The sequence below is a fragment of the Orbicella franksi genome, chromosome 7, assembly GCF_964199315.1.
Source record: "Orbicella franksi chromosome 7, jaOrbFran1.1, whole genome shotgun sequence".
In the NCBI taxonomy this organism is placed as follows: Eukaryota; Metazoa; Cnidaria; class Anthozoa; order Scleractinia; family Merulinidae; genus Orbicella; species Orbicella franksi.
Genome location: NC_138151.1, coordinates 7,370,201 through 7,383,228, shown reverse-complemented (window position 1 = coordinate 7,383,228; position 13,028 = coordinate 7,370,201). Strand labels below are relative to the sequence as shown.

The following is a 13,028-nucleotide window of genomic DNA, read 5'->3' as shown; positions in this document are numbered from 1 at the left end:
ACAGTCAAATTAGGCGATATCCTGTGAATTTAGGCTCCAGACTACCCGGACTGGACTAAATTGGACATGCAATTCGAATAAACGTCTTTCCAGCCTTTTTTCCTGGTTCCAACACAGGCTTTTCAATCCCGCATCGTGCCATTACTTGGTTAAATTTTGGTTAACGTCCAGAAGACTATATCATAGTCTCTTGTTCACGTCCCACACAGAATATTTACACTCTTTTTTTAGAGGAATGCTATATTTTATAGGAATATCGGCGTTGAAATTTGCGAAAAGTTTAGGATATTTTAAGAATAACCGCTCAAGGCCGAGATTTTGAAAAGAGTATGTAATTTTGTGCGGTAAAAATGTAATAACAACACAATTCAGTATGTTTTTAACTAAACCGTATAGAATTCTCTCTTTCAGAAAACGGCCAAACTAACCTCCCCCCCCCCCTCCAAAAAATAAAACATTAAAAACAGCACTAGTCGTATGTTCGATGCTAATAACATTTTCGCTTGAAATTGTATGTACGAGCAAGAGATTGTCAAGGTACGTGTCATTTCGCAATTTTTTATTATTAACGTACGTACAATGCAGATACAGACTCAAACTGCTCCATGGGGAAACTCGTGAATTTCTCAGTGAATGATGATTGATTGACATAAGTTCGCAATAACTGAGGCTCCGTTTGACGCGAAAATACGCACGGCCGGATTATTTGTCCCTCAAAGCTCGCAGTTGTAAAAGAAACGATCGTGGGGGAGAAACGACCTCTTCTACAAATGGACGACTCGATCTGTCTTCTTTTTATGCTTCTTCTTCATTGACTTTACAGCAACATTACCTCTTACAACTCTTATACTCTGGAACCTAAGATTCTGCTCTCGCTCTTTTAGGTTGACCTGGTGAAAACTGTCAATCAAGCATCAAACTGACAATCATACCACGAAATCTAGGCTTACGTAAGGTTTTGCGCAGTCCCCGCTAAGCAGCACTACGCTTGCGCATGAGAATCATTACCATATTCTCCTTCGACCGAGTACCAGAGTCGAAATCCTTTTCATGTTATATTTTCTATATCATTCCAAGAGAGTCTGGCCAATTAAAACAGCGAGAGCGTATAAAAATTACAAGAATTGCCTCTAAAAAATTAAATTAAAACACAAGTTACAGCAATGCACAGAAAAACTCAAACAGAGATTGTTGTGCATTCCCTCTCAAAAAACAACTCGGGCTAGTTTATTGGAGAAGAAAGGCGGTCTTACTGGCTACACCTTTACCGTAGTTTAGTATTTAAATGATTATTATATTAGTTCTAATAACAGAAATCAAAAAGTGGCAAGGTATGTGTTACTGTACGGAGGTCCTTTGAAGGAAACCGACTTCCAAAAGGTTTTCAGTGAATAACACCTTTTTCCTTTTAATGAGTGTTACAAGGAGACATTTAATTAACGTAGTTAAAATTGTCCATCTGCAATCTTCACTAAAGAAATATGGTCTGCTGTGGTTTTTACTTCGTAGAAAATATAATTTTAAATTAGGAACAGAACATGTACCATCAATAGCAATAAATTATTCTAGGAAACTGGTCAGGTAAAATGCATTTTGTTATTTCACCTGGCTAGGACGCTACGCCTAAATCGAGCTAACCACCCAGATTTAAATAATACCAACTACATAAACTTGATGAAACTCATTCTCTTTGAGCTAAATTAATTCCAAGCACATACAAATTAAATATTAATATTTACAGAGTTTTTCCACCCAGAATTTCCACCAGAAGATTTCTCTATAACTGATCCAAATTTCCTTCTTTAACATATCAGCAAGCTACTAATGCATTTTAAAAAAAGGACAACGGTTTTCAGTTTTAAATACATGTTTCGACAAGTCGGTGTATACGTACATTAGATGTTACCTAGAATAACTTACATAACACGAATAAAATACCTAGAATTGAAAACAAAAGAACAAAAGGCAAATGCAGAAAAAAACGTGCAGAAAAATTAAAATAAAAGAGACAAATAACATGATTAATTTGCTGATTTAAAGCAAAACTGTTCTCTCAACTTGTATATTCAAATTCACTCCAGTTGTAACTGTGACAGACGTTACAGGGAAGTTTAAGAAAACCGCGACGGCAAAGGTAACGGGAACGTCGCGAAACAAAAGGTTTAATGAGCAGGACAATGGCTGTGCACGTGCATAATAAGTCTTGGAACATTTCTTGCCGTCCTCTGTAAAACAACAACGTGAAACGACCAAATTCTGCGTCGTGTGGAGGACGTGAACCACAGCGGATAATTTTTAAAATTTATATTTCGAATTTTACGCTGTGTTCCATGACCAGTTTCGTAATAGTTTTGACAAAGCGAAACAAACTAAATGACTTTAGAGAATCGCGAAATTCGTAGGTAAAATGTAAAGTCATAATTCAATCTACGTTAATTGTGCTCGGCGTCGCCGTCGAAGCGTCTTAATTAAACTCCCTACTGTCGAAACATGCATTTAAAACTGAAAAGCGTCGTCCTTTTCTTAAAATTTTGTTGAAGGATTGATTAAGGATTAACTCAGCAGCCTTCGTTTGACGCGAAATATGCAGGAATTATCAGTCCCTCAAGGCTCGCAGTTGGTCTCATTCTGAGCATCGCTCTTGAAAAGCTTTTCAGTCACTGCCGAGACAGATGAGAAGCCAATAACTGAATAACTCAGCAAATCAGGCTGATTGTCGTTGGTCTGATATTTTCAAAGTAATGGATCGGACCGGGTAAATATCCTACAGCTTTTTTTCAGTTATTAAGTCGTGTACTGATCTGGTAATGAATCCACTCCTGAATAAATCTTTTATAAACCAGCCTTGCTTCGGACGATACTAGCGGAATATCAGCTCTGTGCGAACCCCTCGCTGCACTCCGGCAATCTGTACCGTCAAGGCCTGGGTCCGATATTCCCCTTCTCCGGCCCTTAAGCGGTCTTCACGGGGTAAACTGAAGTTTGCAAACCCGTGTTGGCAAACTCAAGTTGTTGAGTGCGAAAGGCATAAAAAAGTCGGCGAGCACGTTGGCAAACTGTTGGCGATAAACTTGCCTCTATTCTCGCCACCATTTTCACCAAATTTTTCGCGCTGGTAAGCTCGTATCTGACGTGTGAATGATTGGCAAACGTCTTGGTAACTGTCAACCAACCAAAACACGCGCTCTATTCACGTGATTTATTTGCGCGACACTTCACAAAATGGCGTACGCCAGTCAAGATGAACGTGAGGCCACTTTTAAATTTATCGAAGAGGTTCACAATTGTCCGGCTGTGCAGGACGTTTCATCTGAAGCCTACAAAAAATACTAAAGACAAACAAAAGAAAATGGAGGAGCTAGTGGACAAACTGGGCTTCCTCCAACCTTTCTATTTCTCTACCGCTTTCTGTTTCTTTTCTTCTTCTGTTTCACTGTACTACGTGAGTGCCACTGCAAATTACCGTGTGTTGTGGCTTGACGCGAGTTTGACGTGTGAAGGAACGAGTTTGCCAACTTTTTGAAGTTTGTGAACACGATTTCGCCAACTGAAGCCGAGTTGCCGAGTGAAGGCCGCTTTACCCTCGCGCCAAGTAGACCTTTCCATATATGCCGTCTGAATTTGAATAGCGGTTCCCCTGCAGTGCTTTGTACATCCTTAGCCTCGTACTCATGTTTCCAGACAAAGAATTTTTTCACATGAATGTGAGGCTCATGTGTTGTACAGAGCATCTGTGGAGATCATTGTTTAGATGAATGTTTATTTTACGTATCTACTTGCTTCGGTTCGGTGAACACTGATAGTGAGATTCAATGTGGTGACATCACCTACTAAACATTATGAGTTCATCTGTTCACAGACCCTGCGTCAACATTGACTTCGCGGCGCAGTTAGTAAAGAAGTTTTACAACTTTGAAAGAATAAGCGAGATTAAGGAATTGAGCCGTTACAGCGACAGAAACTTCTACGTTCGAGGACGGAGAAACAAGTTATGCACACCTCAAGAAATCGCGGAACAAGGAGAATACGTCCTCAAGATATTAAACTCAGTTGACAGTGAGCATGGAGATTTTGTCGACACTGAAAACGAAGCAATGACATTTTTGAGAGAAAGAAATTTCCCTTGTCCAGTATTGTTCCCGGTGGATGGAGGCTCAGAGATCAAACGCCTCATTCGAGTTCCTTTATGTAGTGATTCTCCTGGAGAAGGGCCCTCAATTCTGGAAGACAAAAGCGGAAGTCTTGCGATAAAAGATGAATGGTGTGTTATTCGTCTCATATCTTTTCTCCCCGGCGTAACGGCCGAGAGTTTGGGGAATTTTAGCTGTGAAAATTTATTCAACATTGGTCAGTTTCTTGGCAGGTTGAGCAAGTCTTTTCAGGTATGCATAATGGACATTGGTAAAACCCGTGACGGTCAAGGATGAGTGCATCCTCGGAGACCCTAAGGACACCTAGTCGGGACGACGCTATATTTTTGGGCGACGCGATATTTTTGGGCGAAAGTTTACATCAAGAGCGGGAGAGCTCCCGCTGTTGATGTAAACTCTCTTGCTGTGTTTAAGGCGGGGGTTAACATGAAGGCCATATTTTTGTTGGGTATTATGGTTTGAATGCAAATATCTCGTTGACGTTTCAAGCAGTGAAAAATCTCTCTGCTCATTTCACATAGCTACGTTTTGGGCTGTTTTGTAATTTTTTTGGTGATTTTTGGGTATATTTGGGGATAAATAGTTTTTCTCAAAGGATTAGTAAAATTATGGAAATAGGAAATTTTGAAGATTTGATGTTGTTTTAAAATTAGAATTTGAAATTAGAAATTGGTAGACGTACACCAAACAGTTGCCCACCAACCCGGGGTGCCCTTTCGGGGGCAATCAACTGTCTGGTGGTGTTCCAAACCCCTTTTTATCCTTTTAATCCCTCTTTAAACTTCCTAGAATTTCACTTCAATTCATGTGTACCCCCACCTTAAAGGGCATTTGACACCGGGCCTTCTGCACATGTGTGCCAATCTGATTTCTGATCTGACGGAACAGTTTTCAAAGTTGATATTTGTGAGAAAACTCCTTCTCCATCGACGTTGTGGGGCGTGTGAAAATAATAACGCCGATATTGAAGAACTGTTTGATCACCTATCGAAGATTTAAACGGCATATTTTGTGTTTTGACGAAAGCTACTTTCGCCCCGTAGCTGTCTTGTTTCGAAAGGAAAAAAACGAATGAAAGATAGGAGGACGAACATCGGAAACTTTACATAGCGGCAGATGTGCTGTAAGTTGGAAGACTATAAAGTGTTTCTGCTTGTATTCAACGGACATGGCCTTCACACAGCATAAACATGATAATTATTCATTACTGACAAAAGGCCAAAGCCTGCGGATAAAGAGATTTTCAAAAAGGCACCTTAAACTTCAAACTGAATTCGTTTTGGCGTGATAGTATTAGCGGAGCTTCTGCGCGCCGAGGGCGTGAGAGCGGAGCCCCATACCTTAGAAAATTTGGTAACCTATCGATCTCAAAAATTTTGGTTGTCACGTGACTGCTCGTACGTCCGTACGCCAAACCCCATTCCTTGAAAAATAGGAGAGTAGCACAATTATCATGGGTATAGCTTTGATATTGGACATCCATGTTATGATTAATTGACAGCTGTCAAAAAAAGGTATCCGCTGACCAGTATCACTTGACCATGTCGCGGGCTCAGATCAAGAGCTCATCGAGGTCGCGTGTATTTTTTTTAAGTCTACCGTTGACCCGGTACAAGGTTTTTGATTGGATCGCGGGCTCAAGCCAGGTTATTACTCCGAGGGATACGGAGGGAGTACGTGCAAAGGCAAAATTTCGGCGCAAATTAAACCCTGACGCGTTGTTGACTTTTCCTCTGACAAATTCCTTGCACAATCGTCACTGATATATTACGTACGTAGTTATTTTTATAATCTTGGGTACACTCATTTGGTATGGTTTGTTAAAATGTAACTAGAAAAAATAGTGAAATCTCACACAGAACAATCACATGCTCGCAACTGATTATTTTTTGAGTTTCTGATCCAGGGGAAAAAATCCGATTTTCATTTATGGTTAATTATTGTAATCAGGAGCTCCACTTCTAGGCTTGGCTAAATCTATATTTTACGATTTCTATTGGTTAAAGAAAATTGGTGTCAATCAAGACCACACTTCTCATGTAGTTTAAGGCCTGGGTCAAAGGCTTTTACTAGTGAAAATAATTTATTAGTCATATTTCTCAGTAAATGGTTTGAAGTCACCAACAACAGTTCTTTTCAGAACTACACTCACCCGGACGATCAAACTATACGAACTAGTCATATTTCTGAATGTATAAATGGCAATGGAACCAGATTTAGCACACAGTTAGGTTTTGACGTCCTGGACATTTTTAAGTAGAATTGGTACTTCTGACAGGTCATGTGACATGTCACGTGACGTTTAGCGGAAAAGAGCCATTATTTGAGGAATTGGTGGCGGTTTTTAGTAATAACATCCTGCAAAAACACGTTTTAGATGTAGGTCTATTATTTCCGTCCTCTCACGTTTGGAATGACCGTTCCTCTTTTTCACAGAAAAAATTTATAGGGTGAAAGGTCCTTTTTTCAACATAATATGCCAGTTTTACGAGCACAAAAAGATCATGCATTTAATTTTCTTCTTGTTTATAATTAGGATTTCCAATGTCCCGTATTACGTGGAAAATTGGATAGATGGAGCATGGAAAAGTTTCTTTCGCTCGAATCCTACGTCACTTCCGTTGAAGGCGAGGAAAACAAAGATCTCGTCCGCGAAGCACTAGATACTTTTGCCACACAGGTGGCTCCTAAACTTTCGCTTCTGCGTCGGGGAACCATCCACAATGATGTAAATAAAGACAATCTCCTCATCGACATGAGCAGTGACAAGTTTAAAATCTCAGGACTGGTTGATTTTGGGGACATACGTCACTCGTGTTTGCTGTTCGAATTAGCAAATAGCATAGCTGCCTTCATCAACGAAGAAGACGTGTTATTGGTCAGCGGTTATCTCCTAGCTGGGTACCAGGCTGTTTATCCTCTTCCCGGTCTGGAGTTCGACTTGTTGTATGACGTTGTCTCTGCGCGTTTGTGTCAAGTTTTCCTCATCACGTCGAACCATGAAAAGGAATGCTTGAACAATGATTACCTTAGGAAACTGTTGACGGATTACCTTTGCAAGTTCAAAGCTTGGTTGTCGAATTCTAAGGCCGATGCCGTGGCATTTTGGCGAAAAGTTGAGTTCGATGCAAACTTTCACGACAAGGAATATTAGACATAAACAACAATCGCAACAACAACAACAACAACAACAATATCTTTTATTTGGGTTAGGGTTAGGGTTACTTCGAAAGTAAGCTTAGCTGTGCTAAGGTCAAAGCTTGGTTGTCGAATTCTGTGGATGCTGTCGTGGCATTTTGGCGGAAAGTTGAGTTTGATATGATGCAAACTTTCACGACAAGGAATATCTAACATTAACAATCGCAAACTTCCAAAGAAAGCTGCACCTTTTATTTTTTTGTAATAACTGAATGTCCGCAGAGCCTACCTGATCTATCCTTTTCGCTAAGCTAGTCATCGTTTTTGCTCTGCCCGAAATATATTTTCTGGATAAGCTTCAACTGTATTTAGTCGGCTTACGTCTCTGCATATGCACAGTATATCCTCTATATCATATAGCCATCTTCCTTTATAAAATCGTCTTTTTTGCATGCCCCCTTAACGGGATAAAAACAATGAAATTCAATAGGCCACGATATATCAACATTCTAACATGGCTCCGAGGCTTTCAGGGCAAACTCAGTTTTATATTTCGTGGTGTTTTCTGTGTATCCAAGTCTCTCATTGGGAATTAAAGACAAAAGGAACTTAAAAAGTTTGCAATTTTGTCCTGAAACCATATTAGAATATTAATATATCGAACGTGACCCACTTGGTATATTTATCGCCCTTTCCCCTCCTACTGCCCCATATTTTCTCCCCATTGCATTGTTATGGACTAATCGTAGATAACTTTTTTTTACACCCACGGCCGCTGAGAGGTCATGCTGTATTCTATTAATTCAACAGTAATTTTGCGGATTTGTTTAAACAAAATCAATCAGCAAGTTTTCTTACTGTATATGGGCTACTAACAGCATAGCACTGTGAATCGGACCGCTGGGTTCTAATTGAAGAGCGGCGATTTAATTCTGTTTAAAGTAAGCCCCCTTGTAATAAACCCCTCACTTGTAAGACCAAAAATAAATTTAAAACTCCTGCTTTGCGCGTAAGAGGAAATGGTGAAAGTCTGCGTACTGCGTACTAACCAGCATGACAAATTAAAAACCTTGACCGATAAAAATTCTCAGGAGTCTGGCATGGGACCATATGCTGTTTAATTAATTTAGGAAAATAACAAGGTAATTTCGTGAGTGGAATTTAACGTTATAGGAATATAATAATTATTATGCTAGCTGATAGGCTCTCCAATGTTTATGTAAATTCGCTAACACTGAAAAAAAAAGGAGTGAAATAACAAGAAATGTTTGGAATCTATGTTATCATTTATATTTCCACGTTTCATTATTTTTTTTCATTTATGTCGTCATGGCATATTTAATTTTGGTTAAATTTAAATCTTGCTTATTATAATTTCCACATTGTTCAATATTTGTTTGATGTACGCAACAAATTGTTTGCGTTTATTTGATAAAAATCCGTCTGCTTTATTTTGCCCGCCGACTGGTGGTCTTCGTAAATATTTTAATTCGAAACGATGCAATTTTACAATATTATGGCGAGGATTTTTCAATATTGCTATGACATGTGAAATTGCAATAAATATGGATGAACTGTTATTGGTTTTCGACTAGCCTTGATCAATATTTTTTTATTCCAAGTGCGTTTTCGTTTTGATAGTTAACAAAATATGAAATTGTTCCTATTTTTCTTTTTTTTTTTTTGTCTAGATACTCGCATTTCTCCTGATCATCTTGTTATTGTAATTAAATGACCAGGAATTCAGAAGTAGATGTCAAACAATTTTAGGTGCTAAGCTGATATACGTATTCCTTTAAATTAGACCTGCCGCATCGGGGTGTTGTGTATAAATTTACGTCCACGTTAAATAAAAAATAATTCTGCTGTTGCGCTGTACATAGATTTTCCTTTAAGCAATAAAATAGCACTTATAGTTATAACATTGATTGTTTTCAATCCATCTTACCAAAATATTTCCTCTTGTCCAAAAGCCATCCGTATTTTATTTTGCTTGAGTGAACGAAGGGCCTTGTCAATTTAGTCGAAAGTGGGCCGAAGGTTAATTCTAGACATTCAGATGTCAAATTTTTTATTGTTTTCACAAGCGTTCATTGGTTGTTTTGCGCGTAGGCACCAGATCTGCTTATCCATATTTCATTAAATTACTTATCACTTCGTCTCTCTCCTTTTCTCGATATTCAAAACAATCGTGCAGCTGCATTCAAGCTAAGAGTGACTGTCAAGACCATTTTAACTTATAAACAAGGCCTTGCGTACCATTTGAAAATGGCGAATCGTTGACGAGAAATCGAACTTTGGGCACCGCAAAAAGTGGGTCACAATTGACGTGATGAATGCGGCGGCAAACAAATTTCTACAGGTACAATCGGGGTTTGTTTTTATCCATAAATTACAAGCTTCGAAAGTGGCTTGCTCAGTGGGTTTCGTAAATTCCTTCGCCGAGACAACGAACATGAATGTATAAAATGGACGAGCGTGTTGTGATCAACGTCAGCGGGATGACATTTGAAACGAAAGAAAAAACGCTTCGTCGTTTTCCAGACACTCTTCTCGGTAGCCCCTCGAGAAGGAAACAATATTACAATCCTACCGTTCAGGAATATTTCTTTAATCGCCACAGAGTGGCTTTCGAATCGATTCTATTTTATTACCAATCAGGTGGTAGGCTCATATGGCCTGACGACATTCCAGCCAGCGTGTTTACGGAGGAAGTTGAGTTTTTTCAACTGGGAGAGCAAGCTCTGAAGAGTGTAGCAAAATGCTTGTATCAAGATCGACGGCGTCAGCGTGTTATTCCCCAATGGACATTTCAAACTCGAGTGTGGAACTTGTTCGAACATCCCGATACATCCAATTTTGCACGAGTCATTTCCTTGTTTTCTATATTCATGATTGCCACATCAGTCATAATATCTTGCCTCGAAACTTTGCCTAGCTTTAGAGGAGCCAAAGAATGCGACCCTAAAGTGAATGTCAGATGCAACGACACAACAGCCCAGAAAGACGGAGAAAACGTAATGCTGACCTGCAATACGACCGAGTTGAGCGAGGAACTGGAAAACTGTACCTACAAGACCTTGGAAGTTTTTATAGTTCTGGAAACTATTTGTTACTCCTGGTTCTTAATTGAATATCTGGTGCGCTTCGCATCGGCTCCGAACCGTTTCCATTTCCTTCTATCGCCTCTAAACTTTGTAGATCTCCTAGCCATTATACCGTTTTTCACCATTTTAATCGGAGGGAATCGTCGCCTGGTATCTCTGGCAGTTCTCCGAATCGCGCGACTTCTACGAATATTTCGCATTTTGAAACTAACCCGTTACTCGCGCGGATTAAAAGTAATGATGTTTACCGTTCGCGAGAGCCTAAGCGAGCTAGAAATGATGATGTTATTTATGTTTATGATAATTATTCTGTCCTCGAGTGCGGTGTTCTACACAGATCTAGGAATGGACGGAAGTCACTTTTCCAGCATTCCCGACGCATTCTGGTGGAGTTTAACAACTGTAAGTACAGTGGGCTACGGCGATTATTACCCGATAACTGGGTTTGGAAAAGTTGTTGGCGGTATCTGCGCGGTCTTTGGTGTGTTAGCGTTTTCTTTGCCGGTCATGGCCTTCGCGAAAAATTTTAACGCTTATCTGAAGGGTGAACCGATTCGAAAACACATCGAAAATACGAGACGATCTCCCACGAAAAGAATAACTAGTGACTTATCTGGTTAATGTTAAAAAAATTCCTCGCCTGTACGCTAAATGAAGAAAACCCTCTTCTACTTTTTAATGTATTAAAATTCAATTCAAGTCTTATCGAGTGAAATTCTTCAGTTGTGCCGAATGTCTAGTATTGCCACAGTAAATTGTGAATTCTTGAAAGCATTTCCGAAGATAGAATAGTATGAATCTTTGCGTGGGTTGACCGCGAGATAAAATTCACAATGCTTTATCGATGGAAATAACTTTTTCGCCGCTATCAGTTCTTAATTATTCTTCTATTCCGTGCAGATCTTTTTCACTAGCGCATCATTATCCTCGTCTTTTAGATATCAAAAAAAGTCCGCCACTGAGACATCTTTAAAATCTGTTAACTTCATTTTGCTTGCTTTGTGTAGTTCTTTTATCATAATAACCTGCTCCCGTTTCAATAAGCAACATTTCAAGTGTCGCTCCACGATATACATAACGGTTTCCAAAACAACTCTCAGGAAAAAAAGGTTTCGTCTGCAATTGGACTCAAAAAGACACATTGTTATAACAAAAGAAAATTGGCGACGGTAGTCCTGACAACTTCTTTTGCCCAGCAATCTTGGAGCCTCTATTTATACTCAAATTAAACCACTGCTAACAAGCGAGCTCAGGGTACTGACAAGATGGTAATTCTTCATAAAATTAATTGCTGACTTTTAATGACTCATCGGAAAGCAAGATATTGAATAGAACATTTGTATTACATTGTAGGAGAAACTCATTGGGATTGCTCGTTAATGCCAGACTGAAAACTCCGTTTAACGAAGAAAACGATAAATAAGTTAAAACTTTAATGTGTGTTCCATGTAGGAAGCCTTCAGCTCGAGCACGGACGAAGCTAGACGACTTTGAGAGCACTTTACTACTTACCTGCTCCAAGTTCTCACTGATGATAAAATATGCATGTTCAAGAATAAGTCCGTATTTTATGGCGTCAACCTTTGTTTAACCTTGAGGCGTTTTAGCCAATCACAAGTAAAATACGAGGAGCATATTATGAATTTTGAATTTAGAGGTCTTCGACTCTTTATGCCTGGAGAAAGGATTAAGTTAGAATGATATTCCTCTGCAAGAGCTTTGGCGGTGATACTGAAACAGATCGGCATCTGTAGACACCCACGGCGTCGTATGAATATCATTTTATCACGTTGCGACAAACATATTCTGGAATAATCACAGTTTGTACTTTTGCAATTAAATCTTAATATTCAAGTTCTGTCTGACGCGGTGATAAAATACTGCAATTTCTATATCTCGTAATAAATACCAAGGAGAAAGCTGTTGGAAACAACCACATTTTAATTTTTAGCTTATTAAAGTCAAACGACTATATTACGGCTTAGACCACCTAAAATATTGCATAAGCAGTTCAATTTTGGACCATTTAGAGTTGCCCATTGTTTTACGTTGTACAGCGTGAAGTTGAAAATTATCTTCCCAGTTTGCTTTCGACACTTTTTCCGCTTCCTATCACGATTTCTAAATGAAGAATAATTTACGGATATTGTGTAGTTCTTTTTCAGTTATTTAGTCGTGCAATAACACTCTTATTGACCAAGCTTGCCCCTGGGACCGTGGGATAGTGAGAGAATATCAACCCTCGGTATTTTCGATTTTTCTGATCTGTGGACTTCAGTGGAGTCCATTCGCGTTGTCAAGACCCGAGAAATTAATATTTCTATTTATTATATGGCTGTGTCTCAGAAGGACTGGGAACTACAGAATTCACGAATTTGATTGGCTGAAATCGATGTTGACCGCGGTCTAGATTTTCCCATCTAGAGCGGCATCTAGACCGGTTTCATTTTGCGTTGAAAAAGTAGCAAACTAAAATACAAAAATGTTCACCATTTTCTTTTATTTTCTTCTCAATCATTTATGGAAGTGCCAAAAAGCCTGATGACAAAAAAAAAAGTAAAGAGGACGAGCAAATTTCGGCAGGTTTAAGTTAAGCTCATCGCCGTTCGCAAGCAAAATGTCAGGAAACCAG

At 39.2% G+C, this 13,028-nt stretch overlaps 2 protein-coding genes across 2 annotated transcripts in view; both read left to right on the top strand.

Moving 5' to 3' along the window:
* The first annotated feature begins 2,127 nt into the window (after positions 1-2,127).
* Positions 2,128-9,300, top strand: LOC145492833 (hydroxylysine kinase-like). The gene is made up of 2 exons (XM_081472211.1): positions 2,128-4,382; positions 6,688-9,300. The coding sequence occupies exons 1-2, from the start codon at positions 3,840-3,842 to the stop codon at positions 7,303-7,305; spliced, it is 1,161 nt and encodes a 386-aa protein (XP_081328337.1). The 5' UTR covers positions 2,128-3,839; the 3' UTR covers positions 7,306-9,300.
* A 185-nt stretch (positions 9,301-9,485) lies between these two features.
* The window catches only part of LOC145492832 (potassium voltage-gated channel subfamily A member 1-like), an 86,429-nt gene continuing 82,886 nt past the window's right edge, over positions 9,486-13,028 (top strand). Inside the window, exon 1 of the mRNA XM_081472210.1 lies at positions 9,486-12,880. Coding sequence (XP_081328336.1) covers positions 9,749-11,017 — 1,269 coding nt within the window. The 5' untranslated portion in view covers positions 9,486-9,748 and the 3' untranslated portion in view covers positions 11,018-12,880. The remainder of the gene's footprint in view (positions 12,881-13,028) is intronic.

Bases quoted from the DNA above. Each gene is read 5' to 3' on its own strand.
- LOC145492833 (XM_081472211.1), top strand. From the start codon at position 3,840: ATGAGTTCATCTGTTCACAGACCCTGCGTCAACATTGACTTCGCGGCG. The intron at 4,383-6,687 runs GTATGCATAATG...GTTTATAATTAG, and splicing joins GGTTGAGCAAGTCTTTTCAG to GATTTCCAATGTCCCGTATT.